This window comes from Leptidea sinapis, chromosome 42 (assembly GCF_905404315.1).
Source record: "Leptidea sinapis chromosome 42, ilLepSina1.1, whole genome shotgun sequence".
Taxonomy (NCBI): Eukaryota; Metazoa; Arthropoda; class Insecta; order Lepidoptera; family Pieridae; genus Leptidea; species Leptidea sinapis.
In genome coordinates, this window is record NC_066306.1 from 1,302,066 (window position 1) to 1,328,196 (window position 26,131).

The 26,131-nt window shown below is 35.4% G+C and overlaps 1 protein-coding gene across 4 annotated transcripts in view; it reads right to left on the reverse strand.

Annotated features, from left to right (window-relative positions):
• LOC126976681 (V-type proton ATPase 116 kDa subunit a 1) overlaps positions 1 to 24,343 on the reverse strand; it is a 47,259-nt gene extending 22,916 nt beyond the window's left edge. Inside the window, exons 1-5 of one of the 4 annotated variants that reach the window (XM_050825157.1) lie at positions 24,031 to 24,343; positions 21,887 to 22,066; positions 19,710 to 19,838; positions 18,014 to 18,102; positions 17,161 to 17,199 (exon numbers count right to left, since the gene is read on the reverse strand). In XM_050825157.1, coding sequence (XP_050681114.1) covers positions 17,161 to 17,199; positions 18,014 to 18,102; positions 19,710 to 19,838; positions 21,887 to 22,066; positions 24,031 to 24,147 — 554 coding nt within the window. In that variant the 5' untranslated portion in view covers positions 24,148 to 24,343. Of the gene's footprint in view, positions 1 to 17,160; positions 17,200 to 18,013; positions 18,103 to 18,663; positions 18,711 to 18,805; positions 18,892 to 19,709; positions 19,839 to 21,886; positions 22,067 to 24,030 lie in introns of all 4 variants that reach the window. The other 3 variants (XM_050825158.1, XM_050825160.1, XM_050825159.1) reach the window with 3 other exon arrangements.
• Between the last annotated feature and the right edge of the window lie 1,788 nt (positions 24,344 to 26,131).

Below are 26,131 nucleotides of genomic sequence, written 5' to 3' on the forward strand. Positions count from 1 at the left end.
TAATTATTAAAATTACTTTGCTTCAAATAAGTTATAACTGTACGTATTTATAAGTAATTAATATTTGATGAAAATTTCGAATATTAATTAAATTCAATTTGAAAGTCCTATTGTAATCCAAGAATAAAATGAATGATCAAGAAGTAGTTAAATGAAATATGGAATGCTTTTTTTGTTTTTTTCCTAAATACATAAATAATTAATTTCAAGTAAATAATTTTAGTATATACAGACATACACAATCCATCATAATATATCCATTTAATCATAATATCAAACCACTTTTGTACGTTTGATCTGGTACGTAAGATATGCTCAGAAACCGCTTTACCAGAAACCTGACATAGGACACCATTAGCAATATTATTAGATATTAATTTTATTAACTACTAGCTGACCCATCAAACGTGGTATTTCCATATAAAGTAAAAAAAAAAACAATAATTAAAATGTATATAAAAAAAAGTAGATGACGACCCATTGTCAAACCTACCAAATATATCGTACTTACATAAAATTATCTTACAATTCTATTGAATAATATTAAAATCGCGATACAAAAATAGGTGTTGATTGTAGGAAATTTGACGTTGTATGTATTTTTTAAAGCTGAATCATAAAAAGAAATTAAAAAAAATATATTAAGGGCTGTGTAACCTTATCATTTTGGGGTATGGAAAATAGATGTTGGCCGATTTTCAGACCTACCCAACACAAATTTAAAAAAAAAATGGGACTAGCCCTTTCGGATGAGTTTGGGAACAAACTATTAAAAAAAGATATTGTATTGTTTATATTTCTACCTTTTATGGGTTAGTATTTTTCTTCGCCAAATCTTTCGTCATGTTTACGAATAGGGTCATTGTTTTAGTCGAATCACGTCTTCACGCTTGCACATTTCGTATTCAAAACCGAAAGTAAGTTGTGCAAGGTGTCGTACATATAGACTTTCGTATTGCTCATTTGCCGACCGACATCGTAGAGGCCATTTTGAGTTTCGCGCGCTCGAATTTAAAAACTAGCAGTTGAGGATGTAGTGTAAATTATTATATTATAACAAACACATAATAGTATAATAAACACCTACCCCCTTATTCATAATAGTCGGCTAACATAAAGCATTGCTAATTCTCACTCTGTCTTCTTCTATTGACCCTAAGTCAGAATGAGAAATAACACTCCTTAGTGGCTGTTTTAACCCTAGCCGTGTTAAACAGGTATGTATTTTATTTTACAAAATATGGCCATTTTACTCGTCGTTTCGACGAATGGTTAGGGTTTGTGTTATATTGGGATTAAAATATGTGCAATTTATTTTGCAGTTCATATGCTATGGCTGTAAGAGATGTACTATCTGATGAGGAAATGACGCGTTTGTTGCTAGAAAGATATTTCGGAAGATATTAGTATTACTGACAGTGAAGTAGAAGATAATTTGGAACATGATGATATGCAAAGTGACCTCCAAGACGACCCATCCGATTATGAAGAAGAAGAGTCTTCTGCAGCTGGTCAGTTGGATCAGGTCGTGTCAGAGCCAGAGTCACTGCCCGTTTCAGAAGTAACTTCCACTTAAGGAGGTTTCATGCTAACATTATCGCAAATTAACATCCGCAGCCGGAACCGTCATGTTTGGGCCACAAGCAAAGGGCGTACGTCAAGAAGAGCATTGGCAATGAATAAATAAAATGAAATTATTCGAGTTGGATAAACCACTATGACTCGTCGTGATATTATGAAGAAGTTACATTCACAACTTGTAGAACCCTGGCTGAAAATTAGATTGGAAATACGTACAATGCCAACGCACATATAGTAAAATGTTGAAGATTTGCTGGGTGCCAACAAGGTAGAAACCTCAACTGCAGCCCCATCTACATCTAGTACTCATCTTCTACCATCAAAACCACTAGAAATGAAGAGAAGGAAAAGTTTGTGGGCTTTGTTCTTATAAAAAAAGGCGTACGACCAAGAGCTACTGTTCTAATTGTAATACCGCAATTTGCTGAGAAGATAAAGTTGAATTTTGCGTAACTTGCAATGAAAAATTTAAGTGTTTTTTTTTAATAAAATAAAGACTTGATAATAATATGATTATAAATTTTTATTAAAGGCAACTGCGAAAATGCCATTTCTGTGAAAAATTCGCGTTTAACCAAAAAACTAATTGCCCACATTTTTTCTTAAAACTTAATACCTAATAATAAATAACTTTTAATACGATATACATATAAAAAACGACCATATATATTATTATAGGACATAACGGCAAAATTATTGGCACAATGAAAATTTTACACTTCAGAACTGATTATTCTCGAAATACCCACAAAGTCCGAGATAAACATGTTTCACATAAAACCAATTCATTGACTCATCACAGTAACACGATTATCGTAAAATTTACAGCAATTCAAACTCTATTAGAGCAATGATTCCACAAAAGCCTACATATTACTTAAACAAACACGCGTATTTATCACCAGCAAATAAAGACAAGTGTGTGTACTCGTGTTGCCGGGTGACATTGTCGCTCACTCCAACATTTTTGAGTAAAATAATGCAAATGGTTGCATTATAAAATGGTAAAGCGCGAGTCGGATTCTTGCCGGATAGATTTCGGTCTATCATACATTCGGTCTATTATTTTTAAATGAAACAGAATATTTTTTATAATTTACGATGCAGTTGTTTTCTAACTCGGCTCTGGGCTTATAATAATTATTATTATACTTGTCATTAGAATTTCATTTTATTTCCTACATTGATGTAGATATATAACATGTATTTATATAAAACTATATTATTAATATAAATATAAAAAATAGAGTCCGACTGGCATTTGTTCACGACAATTCCTCTGGCGGTTAGGACCGACTGAGGAACTTTCTTACGATGCTTGCCATTCCCAAAATACCTGCCTTCTGTGTCTAACCCTTAATCCAGTTATTTAGAGAGCCACTTGTGATAATGGTCGAGATTTTATTCTAGTATACCGTAGTGTCTGTGAGTAGAAGAAACAGTTACTTATTGTATTATATCCTCCCCATGTCCAGTAGCAGTTACTTATTGTATTATATCGTCCCTCTTTCCAGTCTTTTATACTGCGTTCAACGTGAATGCCGTCACTATAAACTCGCTCATGACTTTGATATCATCGTGTTAATTTAGCAATGCCAATCAATATGGTGTATGGCGGCAAGCAATAGCTCTAACGCTACTTTCTACATCAAGAAAACCAATGTAACCACATCACTTCCTGAGGTATGAGAGTATCAAGAGGTATGGTATGGTAAAATCGGGCTATTTTCCGCAACTCGACGACTGCGCGCCTTTTTTGCGTGTGTGGGAATATATTTGTTATTCCTGCCACCCCAATTCCTCCAGAAACCTTAGCAACCTCCTCTCCTTCCTAAAGACTTCTGGGAGTGTGTTTGGGGTACCAAGATGTTGAGCCCGGTAAATTTCAACACCTGGACAATGCAGAAGTTCATGTGCAGCAGTTTCCTCTGCCACCACGCAGTCCCTGCACAGGGGGCTGTCAGTTATGCCCATATTAAAAAGATGTTTATTATAGGGACCGTGCCCGGTAAGGGCCGCCGTTATCCGTCTAAGTTGGATTCATTGAGCTTAATAAGGCGATTTTCCATACTGGCATCAATGTTGGGGTATTCAATTCAAGAGGTAATTAATACAATAATAGTTTCGGTAACAAGACGACATACGATAAAGTAGCCGTAGTATAGCTAGCAACTTGTTTCCCGTCGGAGTGTAGTTCCCATAACACGGAAACATCTATATTTAGAGACTTGCCTTACGCACGTAGTGTCGACCTCGTAACCGTTCTATAATAGTAGTTATAGATAATCTTTTCAGGATGTTAACTACTCAAGTGCCAATCTAAAAGTGATAAAATCGCTTACAAGTGCTATCCGTTATGAAGTAATTTTCTTACGGTGGACAATCTTGAATTATGTCAGAACCTTGTCACAATAAGCCGGTCGTAAGCGGTACGGCATTACGAAAGACTGTAATAAAGGTTATAAGTATAGTAAGGTTCCACACAGTTATATTCGGATAAGGGTTCAATTTTTGCTTCTTTTACTATTAGTAGATAGAACACATGTTAAGGGAAAAGCAAGGAAAATGGACAAGGAAAATAACAGATTGGTATCCGAAGGATGGTAGTAGGAGAGGGCGACAAATAAAACGTTGAGGAGATGAAGTCAAATAGACGCCGGGCCTAAATGTATCCAAATAGCGAAAACAAAGAGGCAAACTGTTGAACGGAACGTCGATAATTTAGATTAAAGTTTGTATTTACTAAAATATATCGAATTTTATAATATTAAGCTTCTGGCTAACTTTATTTTAAGTTGAATAAAGATTAATGTGTACACTGTATAGACAACCCAGGTCATATAAGGCCACTGTAGTCCAAAGAAATGATCCAGATAATATCGAGCGTACATATATACAACGATTAGTAATCGAGTCTAAGGCTGAGACCTACATAGGGTACCAAGACTGCTCAAACTTTACTTACGTAAAACTTCGCTAAGTCTAAGCTTAGCATAATATTAAATTTCGTTTTATAATCATTTGACAGCTGTTAATATGCTGAGCTTAAGTGAATACAGCCCAATGCAAAAGTCAAGTTTGCGTTTTATCACAATCAGCTAAGTTTTGCGTAAGTAGAGTCTAAGCAAAGTCTTAAAACGCTCTATAGATCTAATCCTTAATCCATGATCAAGCTTTTTTGTCTCTTTTATAGACACATATGAAGAACGCGACAAAGCAAAATACTTGGTTACAGGTTACGAACTGAGACTTAAGTGCTACTAAATGTTACTACCACCGTTATTTTATTTTTCTGGCACAAATATAAGTCAAACACTCCACATAAATTAGGACCATCCAATTTCGCCCGATAGTAAAACTACATATTATGAAAACAGAACTAGGTTTGAAAAATCAATCATACTACATGGATAACAAAGAGTAGATACAATAATTTGGGCGCCTACCTATTCTAAAGAAGAATATATCATTGCTTTAAAAAATAAATTAAATAAAAAAATTAAACGACTGCTTTACATAACATTATGAAAATATATAGCTCTGTTCAAAATGAGACGAATAACGCGCGGGACGCATTTTAGAGTAATTCGCTCGCTCGCTTAGCCTCTCAAACTGACGCGACTTCCCGCCGCGTGTCATTTTTGGTTCTTCAGTGGAGAAACAGTGGACTACTCGCGTCAATTAGAACACGTCCATACAAGTTAGCTGACACAAACGGCGCGAGCGACTTCCGTCCCGAATCCCGCGCGTTATTCGCCTCAGTTTGAACAGAGCTTATAACGGCAGTCGGCAGATACTGGCAATACCAATAAACAATCAAATTTTATTTTTAAACATGAAGCTTACAACAAACTGATAGTTGGACTATTTGTAATTTTATTCTACTTAACATTTTTCCATTTGAACGGATTCTCATTTTTTTTTTAATTTTTGATGGTTGTATCCGTTGATTAAACAAGTGTACCAAATATATTATGATTATTATATTTAGATAAGCCAAATACCTTTAAACTAAATTCGAATAATCTTATCTGGACAACGTTAATGCGAAATCAGGGACGAAATTTTTCCATTTCAATTGGATATGATAAGCGTTAACACTAGTAATGAGAATGATATCTTTTACATTCAAAATATTTTGCTATTCTTACGAGGATGTAATAATTATTAACTAGTAGGTGAGGCGTAGGCGAAGTCGAGTTGCCTTACATGGGGCACACTAAAAGTTTTGCACTTCTAGCTAATCGAAACGTTTTAATCGGATTTTTTTAAAACGATGCAACCTCCGAAATATATAAAAAAAACAATTTGCGGGAAATAATTTGTCAATTGTTTTTTTATCACACATCAAATTCCATTTTACGTACGTTGCTGTTCTACCTACGCAACGAAAATGGAATTAAGACGAAAAGATTATAGAGCGATGATTTTTTATGATCTGAAAAGTTCTCGCCCTCCGCATGATTGTGCCGCTCGTCTTTAAAATGCTGTTGTGAGAGAAGCACCTTGCTTGAGCACTGTGAGGCGATTGTTTGCTGAATTTGAGAGAGGTCGGGATTCTTTACATGACGAATATCGTGACGGGCAGCCTTCAACTGCTGTCAACGACAATAATGTGGCTATGAGACATTTCGAGGACTAATGGGGATTGGAATGAGCCAAATTCAGAAAATACGCAAACCTTTAAGTGTGACCTACGTAATACACAGTAGTGGAGTTGCACTATATTTTAATTTATGGTGTAGCTTGTGGACACCACGGTGACGCAACCAGTCGCCGGTTAGAGTTACTCGCCTGGTGTCCGTGTCTGTATGGTCTCTAGTTTTCTAGCTTACGGACACCATTGTAGCGCGAATGGTTGCCCTTTCGTGGTGTCCCAGTGTAATATTTAGCCTTTATAGTCAGAATATAATAATAAAACATTACAAACCCAACAACCTTCCGCTGGAAAATACAATGAAAAAGGCGATTCTTATTAGATCACACACAATTAACGCTCGACATCAAAAATATAAAAAAACAAATTCATGGAAAACTTTATGCACGGACGCAAGCAAATACTATAGTTAATTGTAACCTTGATTTTTTACCTACGCTAGTGACATTTGTTTTGGTAGCGAACGATAAGGCTGTAGTTATTGGCCATCTTGTTATAACCAACCAAAAAAGGTGGCATTATTAAAAGGATTCCAAGGATACAATTAACATGCTGTTAAGGCTAACATCGTCAATTTGTTCTACTACTTAAAACGAAGAATTCTATCAAATAGTAGTAGGAATGCAAAAGAGGCCTTTAGGGAGTTACACAGAATCTATTATCCAGTACTTTTGTGAACATAAAAACGGTTGAACAGCTCATACAACAGACTGCTATGTTGCAATATAATAAAAGTCAGCGGCACTGTACAGATTTTCATAATTTAAGAATTTTTGAAGCCTCGCTAGCGAAATTGATAGGAGATTACTTAGTGCTGTTTTGTCTTATGGCTTTCTATGTTTAATAGCAAACTGGCGATCCGAGATTGATGTTCATCTAATTCCTGCTTTTGCTATTTTAATGCTCAATCTATGGATATTTCTGATCCCTTTTTCAATCTATCAACCATTCTAAAGTACAGAACGTTTTCTATATTGTATAGATGGAAATCAAGCTAGAGATATTGAAACGCATATTGATTATGGGCTGAAGGGTCTCAGGGTCTCTTAAAACGGTGCCATTAAAATTGACTTTCACAAGCGCACGAAGAAGCGAAGATAGTCTCGAAAGACTGGTTGTGAAGGTAGATGGTAAAAGACCGAAAGGCCGAGGTCCGAAGAGATGGTCGGATCAGATCCGAACATATGGATATCCCTGTCACCAGGCCACCGACCGTAACCGATGGAAGCGTGCTGTAGACAGTCTACGAAGTCATGATCCTCAGCAGTGAGGGGACGACGAAGAAGAAGAAAATAATTCTTAATAATCTTAAATAATAGAACGTTGCAATTGGTCGTTAGCAACCAACCAGTGCAACTTTATGCCAAAACCAAATACTCAACCTTAGATTAAGGATTGGTCTCCGCTGCGCTTCAAAAAGAGCAACTAGGCGTAGTCGTAAGTGCGGCAACTAATAGTACGATCAAGTGGGCGTACTAGAGCCAGTCTCGAACAATGTGTGATGTTGACGTGCCACATGTTCTGTTTAACTTTGCTAATATTGCGTAGTAAAGCAGCGGAGACCAATCGTTAATCAAAGTACTCAACATGACGACCTTAAACATTTACCACTTTTGAACGTTCATAAAATAGTGTATTTTATCAGTAACCATAAAACTATGACAGACAACGGAGTCATATACTTATCTATGTATTTAAAATCTTTTTGCGAAACGTTCAGTTGTTGCAAGCAAAACTCGACCGTGTGTCAATGAATAAACTAATACAATGGCGTACAGTAAAACGTTTACGTCTGTTTCTAATCACTCTACCTTGGGAATGAGTAAGCATTTTAAATATATAAAAAAAACGAGGAGAATCTGCTCTTCGATATGTATCTATACAATTAAGTACGTAGGTATCTATACTATTATTATAAGAAACTTTGATGTTTGTTAATCAATAGGTTAAGTGACAGCAAATAGGCAGGTTTTCCCAGTTTCCTGGATTTCCCCCCACAAACCATATGTATTAGTTTTAAGCATAATAAAGTTTTATCCCTCAACACGTAGATAGGGTTGTATTAATGTGTAGACAACGAATTTCAAGAAGTGTAGAGAATAAACTAGAAACAATTTTATAGTTTACATTAGTCATGGACAAACAGGAAAAACGAGGTTACTTGGATGTAAGGGTAGATGGCCGTAGATGGGAGAAAATTGGAAGTTGTATGTATTTTTAATGAATGATAATAAAATAAAATGCCAAAAAAAAATATTTAGATGTGCGTATTATCATTTAGGGATATAAAAAATAAATGTTGGCCGATTCTCAGGCCTACCCGATATACACACAAATTTTCAAACAAATTAGTTTAGCCGTTTCGGAGGAGTTTGGTAACAAACAACGGGACACGAGAATTTTATATAATATAAGACTAGCTGACCCAGCAAACGTTGTATTGCCATATAAAGTAATTAAAAAAAAATGCAACCGATTCTCAGACCTACCAAATATATCGTACTACAATTATTGTATTCGATTGCCATCTTGCAACCCTATTGCGGATCTGTGGATGGAATAGAATATTATAAAAATCGCGATACAAAAATAGGTGTTGATCGTAGAGGGTTGAAAATATAGGATTGTATGTATTTTTTTATGCTGTATCATAAAAAAATAAAAACAAAAAATTTAGTCCAATAATTAAAAAAAATGTTAAGGGTCAACAACCCTTATCACTTAGGGGTATGAAAAATAGATAGTAGCCGATTCTCAGACCTACTGAATATGCATATGAAGTTTGGTAAAAATCAGTAAAGCCGTTTCGGAGGAGTAAGGTAACTAACATTGTGACACGAGAATTTTATATATAAGAAGATTTTACCAGACAAGTCTCGTGCGCTCATGTTAGTATGATGGTTATGCTTCTTGGCTCTCTACCAATACCGTAACACACGTGAGACGTTTAAAACATGAATTAGTAATTTTTGTAAGTTTCAGTCCCGGTCGGTTGCGGTGTTCAGATAATATTAGAATATTTACGTAACATGACGTTATTATATGACACGGATGCTGATAACACATTTATTTGTTTACTAGCTGATGCCCGCGACTACGTCCGCGTAGATTAAGGGGTTTAAAAAATAATCAGCAAGTTTGGTATTGAAGATTATCTCATGTCCTATTCCGGTGCCACTTCCCGTTTTCACTCCCGATCCCAACATATTATATGGATCTTATTTCGAGGAAGATTGGTATGGGAAACTAAACCTACTATTGGTATATTTATAGCTCATCGAATTGAATTTCAGTTTTTCAGAAATCCCGCGGGAACAATTGATTTATGCCTATGGGCAGGACATACATTTTATCCCGGACATATCCTTTCCCACGCTCTAGTCTATCGCTGTACCAAATTTCATCGAAATCAGTTCAGTAGCTCCAGCGTAAAAGCGTAACAAACAAACTTACATTCACATTTATAATATTAGTAGAGATTGACTGGTTTTACCGTTGCCGTTACTATTGTGATATTCAAAGAAGCTCGAGATATCTAATTTGTTAATACCAATAGTTTCAATTTCATTAATTATAATGACATCACTGCAAAAAATTATAATATAGTTATTTTTCATATGGTTAATATCAATAAAATTTAAAACCGACTTCATTGAAATGTTAAGATCTTAGTTATGTTAGTTAAATATTAGAAGTAAATTATTAGAGTGAAACTTTTATTACATCGTCTCAAACTTTTTCGTCTGTGTGTTGCATGTCGCGTGACGGTCGGACGGCGCCTATAGTTCGCAGCAGCTAACCGTGTAGTGTATATATAGACTATTAGGTACGCATTTGTGCCAGTGCTCCACGTTATTTTGTTTTTATCAGTGTTTAATGTAAATATTCTTCCAAATTTTTTTAGATAAATGTGTATAATGTGAAAAAAAGTTTCACTTTTACCGTGGTTTCATAAAACCACACAATCTATTTTGTATTATTGTATAATTATATTTATAAATCTTTTTTTTAAATATAGAAATGTAATTGAGTCAATTTTCATCACCATTTTTGTTTAACTCTTTATTTCTTTAATTTTTAATTATGTTTAATTGTTCACCATTGTTATTCTTATCGCACTATTGTAAAGGTTGTTTACACCTGTAAAGACATGTCGTATTGTACTATCCCTTGTGTACTTGCTAAAATTTAAATTGTATAATGATGTGTTGCTGGTGTAACTATCTAAATAAAAAATGAAAATCCTTCAGTTTCCACAAACTCCGTCATACATTTTGTAAATACTAAAAACCCACGTTTGTTTTGGGAACAGATTGAAAAGGAAATTAATTTTGATAGGAGTGATAAAAAAAATATGCACACAAAAACTACCTATAAAAATTTTACTTCAGAGAGTAAATATTATAACAGTTAGAAACTAGAAATATTTTGCTCACTAAAGAATAATGCTAAACACCAACGGCCGCTTTCTAAATTTGATTTCAAATGAATTTGAATTTTTTTTAGAATCCAGATTATATGGCCCTCAGTCGATCCTGAATTTCAAAATAATTGCCTAGTCGATTCCATATTATATTCAAATAATTTTGAAGTGAAAACTTCTTTATTGGGGGCGTTGTACACTTTTCTTACGATGGGTATAAAACTTTAAACTCGCATCAGGGCACGTGATCTTATCGAATTTTCGTAGGACTGTCGTTGAAATTATGGATGAAAGTTGATTTTTCTGAGAGATAAACTTTTTAATCTAAGGCAATTGTAATAGTTCTGAAGTGTTAATTTTTTTCTGTAATATAAATTGTCACTTATGTGTACGATAGCGCAATAAATGAATATTGTGTTTCACCACATAATTGCTTAAAGTACTTTATACTGATAAATTGACCAACCAACCAACCGATTCGAAAAAGAATGCTTCAGACCTGAAAAAACGGGCGCGAAAAACTCAGCGGGCTTCTTTTTGTTATAGAATAGAAAGCACTAAATGCTCAATATGTTAAGTTCATATAAATAAGTACGTAATCTTATATATGGATTTAAAGAGTTCAAAATCCAGTCTTCTAGACTTCTAAAAACAAACGTATCACTGTTTTATAAACTGGTGAATAAAAACTTTTTATTATAATTATAGCGTACGAAGAACGAAGCTGATTTGTATCGGTTTCTGAGAATATCGGCACCGACTAAACAGAGGTGATGATGTCATATATATATTCCTTTAAAATAGTATCTTTAAGAAAAGACACAAAAAACATTCCATATTTCTATTAATATTATGCTGTAGTGCTATTCATTCGGATATTTATAATATCTAGTATACGTTAAACATCGTTGACTGAAACGTTAACAATTAAAAACCGGTCTTTTATTAGGCTGCATTTACGGCCATTCCCAATATTCAGTCTATCTCCGGTTTTACGGCCTACTTGAGATAAAAAATCGTAACTATCGCTTTTCTCTCCCCATAAACTTATCGACGGTAATTCATCCGTACACGCTGTCTGTGAATGGGACGACGTATAGCTTACCAGAGATAGAAGTTTGTATGGAAATTGACACAGTGAACTGCGATAAGAATGACTTATCGGGTATATTGGGACAGCTTTCATATTATTGACAGCAAATTACTGACAGTAGAAGGTAGTAATTTATCTCTATCTGTAGATAGTATATTGGGCGCGGCCGTTAGTGCTCGACCGACGGTCGCTAAGGTACGGCACATTTTAAGTTCTTTTCATATTAATTAAAATAGTGCAGATATTTTACTTTTTTCTGTGCCGAATGTTCGGCATTTCAACCTAAATCGGCCGAATTCCGAGATGTAAATGTTAAAAGTTCGGCATATCCCTTTTTATTAATGGATGATAATTATAAATGATGATACTTTGTATAGGACATACTCCTTATTGTGTAGTTATTAGTTAAAGTATACTTTAACAGCTACAAACCATCTAATTACCTACTACATTGTAGTATCTTAAGTGACAACAGAAGCGTGATCCCCTAAGTACGGTAACCATAACAATATTTTAAAGGCCGGCTTCACACTCGACCGCCCGGCGCGAAAGTTGCGAACTGCGAGGACGGAGGGTTTCACGGATTCACGCTCGCGCTTCGCGACGTTCCCGCGCGTTTCCAAGTACAAAGCGTTCTAACCTTCGCTAAAATAATATGCACTACTAAGGTAACGGTCTTAAAAGCGGCAAGAGAATTTGGGCCACGAAGTTATACTACACAAAAAAGAACGGATATTCATTTTAAAAATACCAATAAATTGTGATTGTGAATATTCAGTAGATACATTATCGTATCTTTTTATGTATTAGTTTATTTAAACAAAACATTCACATCGTTAAAGCAGCTTTCGTAAGAAACGTTTTCGTTCGACCGGTTTTTTTTTCTGAATTTGCACCTCGATCAGCCACGAAAATTATTCATTCTCTTGTCACTCACAAATAATTTGGCTTTTTATTGATCAAAATCGATTCAGTAGATCCAGAGATTAGTCCTCCTTCAGCCTCACAAATTTTACCTCTTTACAATATCGATATAGATAGAGAAGAGTTTGAAACATAACATTCGCATGGAATTGGTTGTTAGGTTGCGAAAACGTAGCTAATGCGATTATTTTCGCAAAAAGTTCACGCCTGAATCGTGGCCGTGATTCACGGACAAGTGTAGAACCGGCATAACACAAACAGCTAGACGAGACGTCATTCCAATTTCCTGCTAGTTGGTGAGAGTTTCTCGTTGAGTCATCATTCTTTCCATTAGCATCAATTGCTCTCATTGTACTAATGATTTCAACGGAGTTTTAATTGAATTTGGATTTTTGAAATGAAAAGAAAAACAGGTGCAGCGGACGGACTGTTTCGCTAACATGTTTTTTTTTATATTGGCGCAGCAGACCCGGCTTAAGATGCCGGTAGAACTTGTAAGCCTCGAGGTTATTGTATGCAATCGACTAGGTTCTAAAAGACTCGCCCGGTGCAGATTCAGTGTTGAGACTTTTGTTTAGCATTTCTTTACAGGGCTAGACGGCAAAAGTGATACTAGCCATTAGCACAACACAAGTAAGAGAACAGTGGTCTCCTTGAAATTGACGACGCAGACGGCGCGGCGCAGCTAAGCTGACGTCACTAAGATGGCGTCCTGTCCCCATGCCAACGCGCGTTCGTATATTAAAAGCAGTTATGAGCAGATAATACCGTATACGCTAAATCAAAATATACTGGTTCAATTACTAATACTCATATTATAATTGAATGATAATGGACGCACTGGAAGATATGTTTTTATTCTTAGAGATATTTTTGACATTCATAAGTGTCATTTGCGTGACCTACTTGAATAAACTGATTTTGATTTGATTTGAGATAAAATTCAACAATTATTTTTTAATTCAGCCCCCGATACAAACCCCGGGGATCAAACGTAGTGCTACGTTACGTTCACTATAAGGATTCTTTTACACTAGTGATCTGTTGGTATCTTTATGAAACCATTATCCTTTATTGTTATCATAATACAAGTTCAGTAGAATCGGTCCGTATTTGTTTACAAACTAGTCCCGTTACACTGCGTACGTTTACCTCGGTCACGTTCAACGTGTTGTCAAATTTGCAACTGTCATTTCGTGCCAAACGATCTTTCAAGGTTGTGGCACATCAAAATTTGAAATGAGTTCGATTCACTCAAATCAAATAATTTAGATCCTTCATTCAATACTTCGTTTAAATCGTTAATTTATATTGATAACATAATAATGACAATTATTGCTTATATTGAGGCCAAAACAATGATATCGAGAGAATTTTCAAATTCAAATTTCTTTATTTCTAGAATTCCCTCGAAAGAACTATGGCGTACATGTTGGTATTGACGTGTTACTTATAAGCTGCCTGCACCATAGATCAGGATTACGAACGAACGGGAAAAAAGCCTGTATAATTCACGTTTAATCAAAATGGTACGTGTCTTAGGAACAGTTCACAGTACTTTGAAATTAAAAGTACTCGAGCAAGGCCACTCTTATCAAGGACGATCTTGATAAGTAAAAAAGAACACACCCCATACTTTTTCCTATTCAAGCTTTTTTTTCTCACGCACTCGTCTTAAGGCGAGGTCCAGCTTTAGGTCGGTCAATTTTGGTGTGAAATATCACTTCTATATATACGTGTTTCATCAAAGAGATTTAAACAAAACACTTTTAAAGAATTAAAACGCGTGTAATTGTAACTGTTTTTATATTAGATTATTGCATAAAAGTAACATTTTTGTTTTAATTAACCCGACGTTTCAAGACTTTTCATAGTTGTCATTATCAAGTTTAGCGCCATTTATTGTCTGGGAAGTGGTATTTGCTGTAGACAGATGGTTTTTGGTAAAAAGTGTTTTATTTAATTGTGTAACACTCGTGTAATCAAAGAAAATACTAGCATCATAGATATTTATAAAACAAACACGGTTTCAGGACAGCAGCACGTTGTCGCTTCATAAATCCGAGTGTCGTCTGTTTATCAAGAGCTGATACAACAACAAACAAGTCTTTAATATATTACTATAATCTCGCTCACGTTATCTGCCGCTCTATACCGAGTCTATAATCTGCTAACATAAATGAGTCATCGTGCTAAATCACTGCGATGTATTTGGCGCATCTCCTCTGCATCGTAGACTTCGTTTTTTGAAGTTAAACTTCTTTAGGCGCGTTATGAAAAAATGATGAGACTGAAATTTTAAGATGCGCGCGCATCACTGTAACATAAAAGTTTCTGACGTTTGCGTCATTCGTTTTTTTTTTTTGGTGTCTTCGTCCATTATAAGAACAGGCAAAGGGTTCAAGTCCATACAGCCGTATTCATATTATTTAATAATTAATTGTCAAAGCCATCTTTGCAAGATTTTTACAATATTGTTCCTTCTAAAAACGTACAATAGCACGAGGAATAAATCATTTTAATGATTATTGCTTCGTTAGGCCAAAGAAGTATAGCTTCTTGCGTGCATACACACACACTTATTTTTGTTAGTTTTTCTTAATGCAGACTGTACCATCGGAATGTTGGTTACGTTTCCATTAACATACTGATGTGTTTGAAGTTATTTACATACGACATTTATAAAATAGTGTGCGTGGAAATGAGCTTCTAAGTTCGTGACTCTTAGTCTGAGATGTATAGAGCGTACTTAGACTTTGCTCAGACTTTACTTACGTAATACTTAGCTGAGTGTGATAATGCGCGAACGAACAAACGAATTTTGCATTGGGCTGTCTTAGCTTTAGCTCAACATAACTATAGCTGTCAAATGCCTATGAAAACGAAATCTAAGATTATGGTTAGGTTACACTCGGCTAAGTTTTACGTAAGTAAAGTCTGAGCAAAGCCTTAGTACGCTCTATAGATACGGATACCACACGACTGACGTAGATCTATAACGTGAACTGATGGTAAGGGTCATGCTATAAATATTAAGTAGATAATATTTAAATTAAATATTTTCAAAATAAATCTTTACTTGATGTGCTCAAAATAATGCATTAAATTAGGAATTTAATTATAAGTAGAGGAATGTATACTGTATAATCTGTGTTAAAGTCTCAACCAATTTTCAATTTATTATGTAAAACACAAAATTGTTTTCATTCAATATACCTAATACAATTAACCTTTTACGAAGTAATTTTCTTATGTTATAAGTTACACCACGATTCAATTTATTCGAAAACTAACCAGTAAAAACCAGTTATGTCTTACGAGGATAACGGCTAGTTAAATAACAAACTGCACTTTAAATTTTTTGAAGTATCTCGCATACAATAAGTACTAATATACTCTTGAAACTTCACAGTTTGGAAGTGCCCGAAACTGGAAAATTTAAATCCGAATTCGATTCGCTGCTAGTCAGTATCGAGTGAATCGATTTCGATGACGGCGACGTCGTCGTTACGAATGATACAAATAAGGCTATTGTCTCTAACAATGCCGCGACGATCCACCTATAATACAATAATGAAGTGAAAACCATTATCAACTGTATACACGATCGATCCAAGGTTGGAATGTAAACGTTTCAGCCATTCTGCACAACGGAACAATTCGTTCTGGTCAGCGCGCGGATATCGATATACCCGTAAACCGAATGAATAGCACAATATAGATAGTAATAATTATACGAAAGATAGAAGATCTGATCACAATTTAGGAGAACTTACCTCATAACCAATCGACACATCTAATAACACCAAAGGAGTAATAAGAGCATTGTCGTCTTCTAAGGAAGAGGCTTCGACTTTAAAGCTTGTTAATAAGAAACACGTGAATACTGTAAAGCTAAGTTAATTTTGATCAGATCTACATCCACGTGGATACATATATTAATCTAATTCACTCGTACCAAGACGCTGTTAGAATCGATTCTGTAATATCCGTAATCACAACATTCTTTATAAACAATGCCTAGATAGCTCGCGTTGCATTGGAAATAATTAAAATCGGATTCAGCCACAGTATAAAGAATGTTGGAGTACGTAAGGAGTAAAGTCCAGCATTTACAAAGATTGCACCTATTCCAGTATCTATTCTTGAAGTCCAAACAACCTTTATGATACACATTAACCAACGTATCCAATAAACATTGAGATGAGAGAGTTAGTAAGCGCAATGCATCCTTTTTTAAATCAATAGTATTAAATCTACGTTAGTAATCTTATAATACTTGAGCATAGGCCAAAACTTAGTTTCAATATGTCATTCCTTAAAGTCATTAAGGAGATATTGGTAAACCAAGACAGGGCCAGTAGCTACAGTCGTCTAAGAATAAGGAACGAAACAGATGATAAACTCTTACAAGTACAAGCAATGTCACAGAACCAAAACCCATAAACCCAACTACATTAAAATACTATGTACACTACTAACCAGGGCAGGAATTCCAAGGACTCTTGTTTGTCCCGATAACTAGGGAATAAATCAAGCACATTTAGTTTCAGCTTTAATGTTACAGATAAGTACTATAATCTATCAATATTAGTGTATTGTAAATTGGCATTTATTCATGGCATGCGATTTCTTTACTTTATGAATACAAAAGTCAATTTCTTAAATTTGAAGTTAAAGCTAGTTTATATCACTGAAGATTGTGTCCATGGTTGTAATTTTGACGCACGTAAGTCTAATCCGTTACGCCAATTTGTTTGTTTAGCGCGTGTAACAACTGTGTTTACATATCCGATAGCAAATAATAAAGAAGTCAAATGTGCTAACACCACATGATGGATATTTTCGTGACGAGGCGGACGTGCGTCTAAATCAATACCTTCGGACGTCAGATATAGATTAGTTTGACTAGTTATCTGTGCATTACAACTGAAATGTGTCTTCGATACTCCCAGGCCTTATTTATATCAAAGTTGATCACATTTTCGCAACATTATTTCGCTTTAAGAAGGAAATCAGTAATACTAAAACCGATAATGGAGTGAATAATGGAGTAGATTTACGCAAATATATACCAAAGTCCGATAATTTTCTATCTCAGGTGGGACAACAAAAACTAGTTTGAAACCGGGTTCCCGAATGGGCTTAAATATATCCCTCCAGTATCAGCAATGATGACACTATACAGCACAACAAATTAGGGCAGTTAATTACTCTAACGCATCACAAATTACGTAAGACAGAGCAAACAGAGTTCAGTTGTAAGCAGCGAGTGGATATCTCAGTAGGTCAATGGCACGTAGCTGAAGGAGTACTGTCTGTACACCATACATACCCTAGCTGCACTTGTCCCATGTGCTTACTCGGATCGTCGGATATGAGCGCGCGCGTCATCGACTCTGTCGTATTCGAACTGCCCTCGTGCTAGCGGACAAACAAACATGTAGACAGACATACATCACCCAAGAGACACGTGAAAGCAACACGACAAACATCCAACATTTTATGGCATTTAATGCTTGTTGTAGGAAAAAATAGCTCCGACACGTCTGCAATTGTCTTGTGGTTAGAACGGGGTTATGTGAAGCGTGTTCTCTCGTGATATGTTCGACGGCGTGTAACAAACTTTATCTAACCCTCTGTGTACTGTGTTACTAAACTAAAAACATAATATGAATAGAAGAAATCATAAAGCATGCACATGAAAATACTGAAAGCGTGATGAATGCGGAACCTACTGAAGACAGAGTCCTCATTTGGCGCGTGACGTGGACTTCAAAAATAAATTATGTTCGGAATATTTGGTTAGTCAAACTCACTCAGGCAGCAATTGATTAGCATTCGATAGGACGGCTATGTAAGCCTTGGGTATTAGATTTTTCTAGGTATCTCCTGTTTCTACTTGAAGCTATCATAAATCCATCACACAAAAGTTAAAGTGTTATGCTATTGGTATACTATAAACCGGCTGTCTCCAATGCTTGCCTGAGTGGTGAGCGGTAGACTCCCGAATCAGCGTCACAGTACAAGCGCTGCAAAAATAATATATCTCATGGACTTGCGTTGACCTCTCGATTGAAGTCGACGAGTCAAGGCAGATCGGAGATGTCAGAATTAATCGGCATACCCCAATTTGAGCGCTTGCCCTCCCGCCATGAGACCCTCCTCCCCAAGCAGTGTCACCTGTTCCTCCTCCCGCGACGGGTCCGCCATCTTGTGGACACAGCCGCCAAAATGGCGACAACATCAGAATGCGTCCACAACCATTGTCACATTTACAGTTCATGGCTACACGTGCTTATTGTATTCAAGCTTTCAATTCAGTAACCAATCGAATGCTCAAGGTCTGCAGTAAATGTGACAACGGCATGGAATTAACATCTTAATAAGAGCATGGTAACCAATTAGCTTTTCTGAATGATAGAACGATTACAGAGTATAGACCCACGACCTTCATAGTAATAGGGGTGTTATCAATCACTGTGCAAATTTTAGTACACAATTAGAACTCTCCTGACAAACATCTTCATTCGAATACAAGTAAAATACAATCAGTTACAGATAAGGTAAGCATGAAACATCGATTGAAAGAAATATTTATTAAAAAAAAAAAAAACGATGAGGAAAACAAAAAACAAAGTATTACAACTGTATTGGGGCTAGTTTTTTCTACAACAACCATTCACACAGCACGATCATCCATTTGATGCAATGCAAGGCCAATTATGGCAGAATTTTACGTAATCCAATCGGCAAACACTAATATGACATGATGTTAATTTTTGTTTGATTACTTGATGACGTTGAAACGAGTAAAACCACCATAATTAATTGGTTTAGCTTTGCGTCTTACGACAGCGATCACAAGATCATCGTTAGCGGATAGCCTTATCGCAACAACAAATAAATTTATAAGTGCACTTACAGTTGTTAAGTAAGTACACGCAATACAATCATTAATTCGGATTATCATTAAATGCCAAGATGATTCATATATCGGAGCATTATGTGTGAGTGGTGAGCTGACTTACCTCGTCGAAGAACACTTGTGTTTTTCTCAGGATATGTTTCAACTCGGTCAGCTCCAGGAAGTTTCTTTTCAACGCCTCCGCATTCTGGTTGACTTCGCGGAGTTCATTCTCGAGTTTCTCGAACGTAGCCTAAACACGTTACTTATGGAATCAAACAATTTAGCTAATGGTTTACTTATACTGTATACGCATCACATGGATCTATAATCTTCCCCAGAAGCAGTATTTTTTAGTGAATTAAGGGAAGAGACGAGCAGGACGTTCAGTTGATGGTAATTCAGACGCCCTGCCCATTACAATGCCGCTCAGGATTCTTGATAAACCCACAAATTCTGAGCGGTGCTACAATTGCGCTCGTCACCTTGAGACATAGGATGTTGTCTCATTTGCCCAGTAATTTCACTAGCTATGGCGCCCGTCAGACCGAAACACAGTAATATTTACACATTACTGCATCACGGCAGAAATAGCCGCCGTTATGGTACCCATTATCTAGCCGGCCTGTACAAAGGAGCCTCCCACTGGTATGAGTTATTGTCAAGGATTTAGGATAATTCTTGATGATATTAAAACGGAGCTATATTAAATTTAATGAATCTTCTAAATCTCTTTATTATCTAGTATTTTAAAGTAAAACTTTTATTAGATCACCTTAAATTATTTCGTCGATCTATCGCATGTCACATTACAGCCGCGGAGTTGGGGTGAAGTTGAATCATTAATTTACCTTACATTCAAGTTAGGTTGGTCGAGTGGTCTAACGCGTTAGATTTAAGCTCGGAAGGACGTGGGTTCGTTTTTTATTACATTAAATTTTTATTTTATGATTAAGTAAAAATTAATATTATTTTTTTTTCTTACGATTATTATAATGCTATTAAAGTTATTTTGATAAAAAAAGTTTAACTTGTCGTGGTTTCATCAAATCACACATGGTGGTGATCACTTGCCATATGGTAACCCGTATGCTCGTTAAAAAATAAAGCATTTTCGGCCCGGCTGTTACCTCAATATACATATATGCAATTTCTGATAAGGTTTGGTAAGTCCGTAAGTTACGCTCCAGAAAACTCTATTAGGTATATCTCATATTACGAAATATCACAATTGTGTCGTATTCTCGTGGGAGAAAGATAAGGGGCAACTGGAGGTTTCCATTTAATAAAAGCTCTTAATCTTTTATCTCAATTATCTTATTGAGTCAAAGTCTTGATGAGAGTATCAGATTCAGTTCATTGTGTAAGTAGGCCACTTAAATACCACTTTAACGTGTCTTACGTCCAAATACGAAACTGAACCATATGCGTGGCTCGATATAATGAGATTTAGATTATTATTTCACTATAATATAATAATATATAATATTGACACACTTTTCACACAAATTATTTTGCTCCAAGTTAAGCATAATATATTATAGCCTGGGTTATGGGTTATAAGATAATGATATATTTAATACAATATACTTACTTAAACATACATAAATACATTTAAACATTCATGACTCGGAAACAAACATCTATATTGATCATATAAATGCTTGCACCTACCAGGATTCGAACCCGGGACCTCTAGCTTAGTAGGTAGGATCGCTAACCACTCGGCTGTAAAGGTCGTCAAAACTATAGAACCCAAAGATACCGGACAGCATACTGCATTTCCTATACTCCACTAACAGTGTAACGTGTGTGTTAGTGAAATGTTGTCCATTTCGGAACACTTTCCGAAGAGCTGTTTGAGCATATGTTTGCCGCCGAATTCCACCACAACACGCCACAAATTAGGATACCATGCCCACCATCTAGAAGATGTCTGGCGTTCCTTCACAATGAGGTTATCCTGAAACTTTCTCCCACATGCAACCAAGCTGCAGAATGAGCTTCCTTGAGCTGGAAACACAGGACGATACGACTTAGGTACCTCCAAAAAAAGCACGTACACATTTCTAAAAGGCCCGCAACCCTCCTGTCGTTCCTCTGACGTTGCAGGGCTATGTGGAATTCCGACTTATAGTTATTAAGTATAAATGTACGTTTTAGAAGAAATATAATTGCGAAGTCTCGAAAAACAATTTGCCAAAGTATAACTAAGAGGAAGATACGCGCGTGTATCATCACTCACTCACCAAGGGAAACCAACCTTACATCTAATAGTTAAGTGATTTAGTTTCATCTCACCTCAAGATCTATCATCTCTCGGGGCTGTGGTGCTTCTGGACACTCCCCGGGTATCTCCAACATTGGGATGCCATCACGTCTGATCTCCTTCTCCAGATACCGCAGCTTCCTCTCCATTTCATCGCAGCGACGAACTTCGTTGACGAATTTGCGTTGGAATGCATTTACGTCGGGATTTAACTATTCAGAAAAAAAAATGTAAATTTTTGATACATTTTGATGCAGCTCAATGTTTATTGTGCACTTTATTTGTGGTGAAAACCACCTGTGTTCAAGCCCTTCAAAGCTTGGGCCATTGTGAGTTAAAAAGTTTAAAACACTAATAAGTTTGGAAATCTTTACAGGTGTGTCTAGGTTTTCTCACCATTCACCATAAGGATGTCAAATAAATATATGAATTGGAAAAGGAAGACCAAAAACACATTAGTATGTGCGGGGATAAAATCATTGCTGAAACAATAGGGCCCTTGAAATAATTGTTATGACAATATTGATATAACGGAATAATATTAAACAAAATATACTTTTTTACCTACTATAACTTTCTGAGGCTAGCAGTGAATGAGTTCATTTCAATAACAGCTTTCTACTATATCCTATACAAATTATTTTCAAGCTTTTTGGGCAGAATTGAGAAGATAGGGGTGAGCACATTACTCCATGTGTGTTATGTGTTTGTAATGTTTCACACACTGCTAGCCTTAGAAGGGTTGAATTTAATTCATTAACACTTATCTCTATATACCTGTTTTAACCCTACTCAACATGCATGGGGTACAGCCCTGATATACAATTAGCTAAGCTGTATTTGATCTTAAAATACATATGTTGTATTTTAGCAGGTAACATGTTAATTAAGTATGGAATGGTCAAACAGACCAATAAATCAGTTAAACATATTATACAATTACACCCTTCAAAGAACTGTTTATTCAGTTAAGGAGAAAAAGAAAAATGTTATATAACTCAGATTATCAAATAAGTGCTGATAAAAAATCAATCAATTATTGATTAAATAATATAATATGTGCAATCTTATCCTTAATTGTGATAATGAAACTGCTTAGCAATTCAAAATCATGTGATTCAATAGTATAATATTATAGTGTTAATTCCGCCAATATTTGTTTTTAAAACAGTTTGACACATGTTTCGCCTCTACACGAGGCATCCTCAGGACGTGTTGTCTCGCCAAAATCTCGTGCCAGATTTGAGTCGAATTGTTTTAAAAGAAATATTGGCGGAATTAACACTAAAGAAAACTTAAATCACTTGTATAATTATGGATTTCCGCAAAGTAACACCTAATTCAATAAATTTTGTACATTAAGCAAGTCATAATAAATTTGGTTTTCCTACATTTGAAATTAGAACAAGCTTCCTACATTTTAAATATTGTAACACAACCAAGTAAAACAAGTGTGCTTGAAATATCTAATTTACACCCAACTTTCTCTATCAATTTATTTTTTGAGAATAGCTTTAGCTTTATCTGTACAGAATAGTTAACATAATATATGGGTAAAATTATAGTACAACTTTTTCTAGTAAATAGGAGGTGTGTTATATTAATTGGACATAGTTAAGTAGAAAGGACTAAAACCACACAAAGGCACTTTAAGGAGTTATAGGCATTTTAAGTTTCAGCTCTAAATAATCTTCCATATAAATATCAAAAAAAAAACAGTTTGTGTGTTTCAGGAGTATGAAGGCAAACCTAACTCTATTTTGAGTAAAGTGTGGTTCGAGTCCTTTCTGAGTATTTCTATGTTGGGGAAACTATAAAAAAGGTACACCTCATGATTTAAAAGCAGGTGATTCTACCATCTAGTGAGGAGTATCCCTACCCTGCTCTTCTGTTGTTGGTTGGAGTCTATAGTTATTCCATACACTAACACCATTACTAATAAGGTACAATTGTAATTAAATTACATCAAGTGAAAGTAAGGGCTTTGGCTAAGAGTTATGAGAGATTATTACTTTATCATACATTAAAAGGTGCTATTTGATTTGAATTTCATATCTCATTACACAGATCAAATTATGTATAAAATTAATGCTTTGTGTGTGTTTAAAACGAAGCACATAGTAATCCTTATCAAATTTAGGTCGAGATAGTAAATGAAAAGGGGCGTTGTACTTACGTCGCGAAACTGAACAAGCCCTAGTTCTCCGAGTTCAGACACGCATGCATAGGCAGCTTCACTTTGCAAGAAGAGCTGACACAAAGTCATTTCCTCACTACGAAATAAGGAACCCATCTTCGACGGATTTAAGCAACACTTCACCTGATATTAAACTTATTGACGGCTGCTCCGTCGCATCCGTAATCGAACGGAATACAATGGAGGCGTAAGCCGTGACCGATTGACTATAAATCAATAACGTTACAGTAATCTCCGTGCGCGGCTATTGAAGAACACTACGACTTCTTTGAGCCTGCGCACTGCGATAAAAGTCGACTGTCGATAAGAATTTGACTTCTTCGTTTGTCAGTTGTCAACTTGTCAGCAACATTTTTTATTGGCACGGGATATAAGGCCATACACCAACATTTTACTAATAATAAAGTAACAACATTATTTTTCCTATAGAATTTGTATTTTGGTTCTAAAGTGAAACTTTTATTACATCGTCGCAAACTTTTTCGTCTGTGTGTTGCATGTCACGTGACGGTCAGGCGGCGCCTATTGTTCGTAGCAGCTGACCGTGTAGTGTATAGACTATCATTACTCATTTGTGCCAGTACTCCACGCTATTTTGTTTGTTTATTGATTAAAACATAATTTATTATATATAATTTCGATACATATGCTTATATTAGTAATTATGTGGAAATAAGTTTCACTTTCATCATGGTTTCATAAAACCACACAATTGCTATTTTTGATAAACCAAGTGTAAGTAAAATAATGAGAATGAATTTGAACAGTGCCCCAATGACGTTCTATACATATGGACATATCATTCGCAGTCTGATAACGAAACGGCAAAAGTGTGCTTAAAAACAATGTAAGCATACTTTTCTCCTTAGTCGTGACTCGTGTGTCAACTGTGTGTCAATCAACAAGCCTGCGTGTGCTATAAAAAGTGCTTAAATAATACATTAACGAATCAAAAAAAAGGTGGTGTGACTTATCTTCGGTAAGGTCATTTTATTTATATAAGACTGATATGCAAAAAGCGTAAGAAATTAATAAATAAATCGAATATTTTCATCAAATATGGTACAATTATTGACAAGTCCCCCAGTCAAGACCCGCTTGTCAGAATGGGACAGATGAAAGTATACAGTCAGAAATGAAAACAATAGAGTTGCTCTTTTTAACCTACTTCAAAAGGGGAGGATGTTCTCAATTCGTCGACATGTTTTTTTAAGTTTGTTACCTCAGAACTTTCTGATATGGGTGATGGGGTTTCTGGTAAGGGTGCGATCTGTGGCAGAACTGTCTGTTATAAAATTGCAATGCGCTTCCGTTCATTGCTGCATTGTAAAAGTTAGTAGATCGACACAAATTTAGACAAATTATTAGTTAGTGTAGTTCAGATTCACTAAAAATCTAGAATTAAAAAAAACAACCGATGTCAAAAACACTATTCCAAAACAATAAATATAATATGTAAATACTAAAAAGTATAAAAATATTTGCATATTTTTATACAATCTAATTAATAAATCTAATATATTGTTATTTTTGGAGTCCGTGTCAGCCAAGGTAGGTTTGTATATTAGTAATTACAAACATAGTTATCGGTGAGATGTGCTTGAGTCGCACACAGGACGTGAGGAGGCGAGAGGCCAGAGCGGCGGGAGGACACCGATTCAAAAATAACAATAATCGTTACTAGAATTTGATTTATTAATTAGATAAATACGCAATTATTCTTATACTTTTTAGTGCAGATTTTATCTATTGTTTTCGAATAGTATTTTTGGAAAGGGTTGTTTTTTTGTTAATTTAAAAGACTGATCAATGATTAGCAATATTGTATTTTGTGAAATGTGAACGGCTTACAAGAACATGAACACTCACATACTAGTGCTATTTACACATTATCATGGAAGTATGGTTACCTAGTTATAATTATTGATACTTATGTACATCGCAAATAATATGTTAAAGCTAATATTTTTCAGCTTTCCCGTTCACGAGACAATGAAAGAGAATTGGCGCCAGTTGGTAGCAATACAGAGATGTGAAGAAATTTACAAACCAAATAAGCATATTTATATTTCACAAGTAA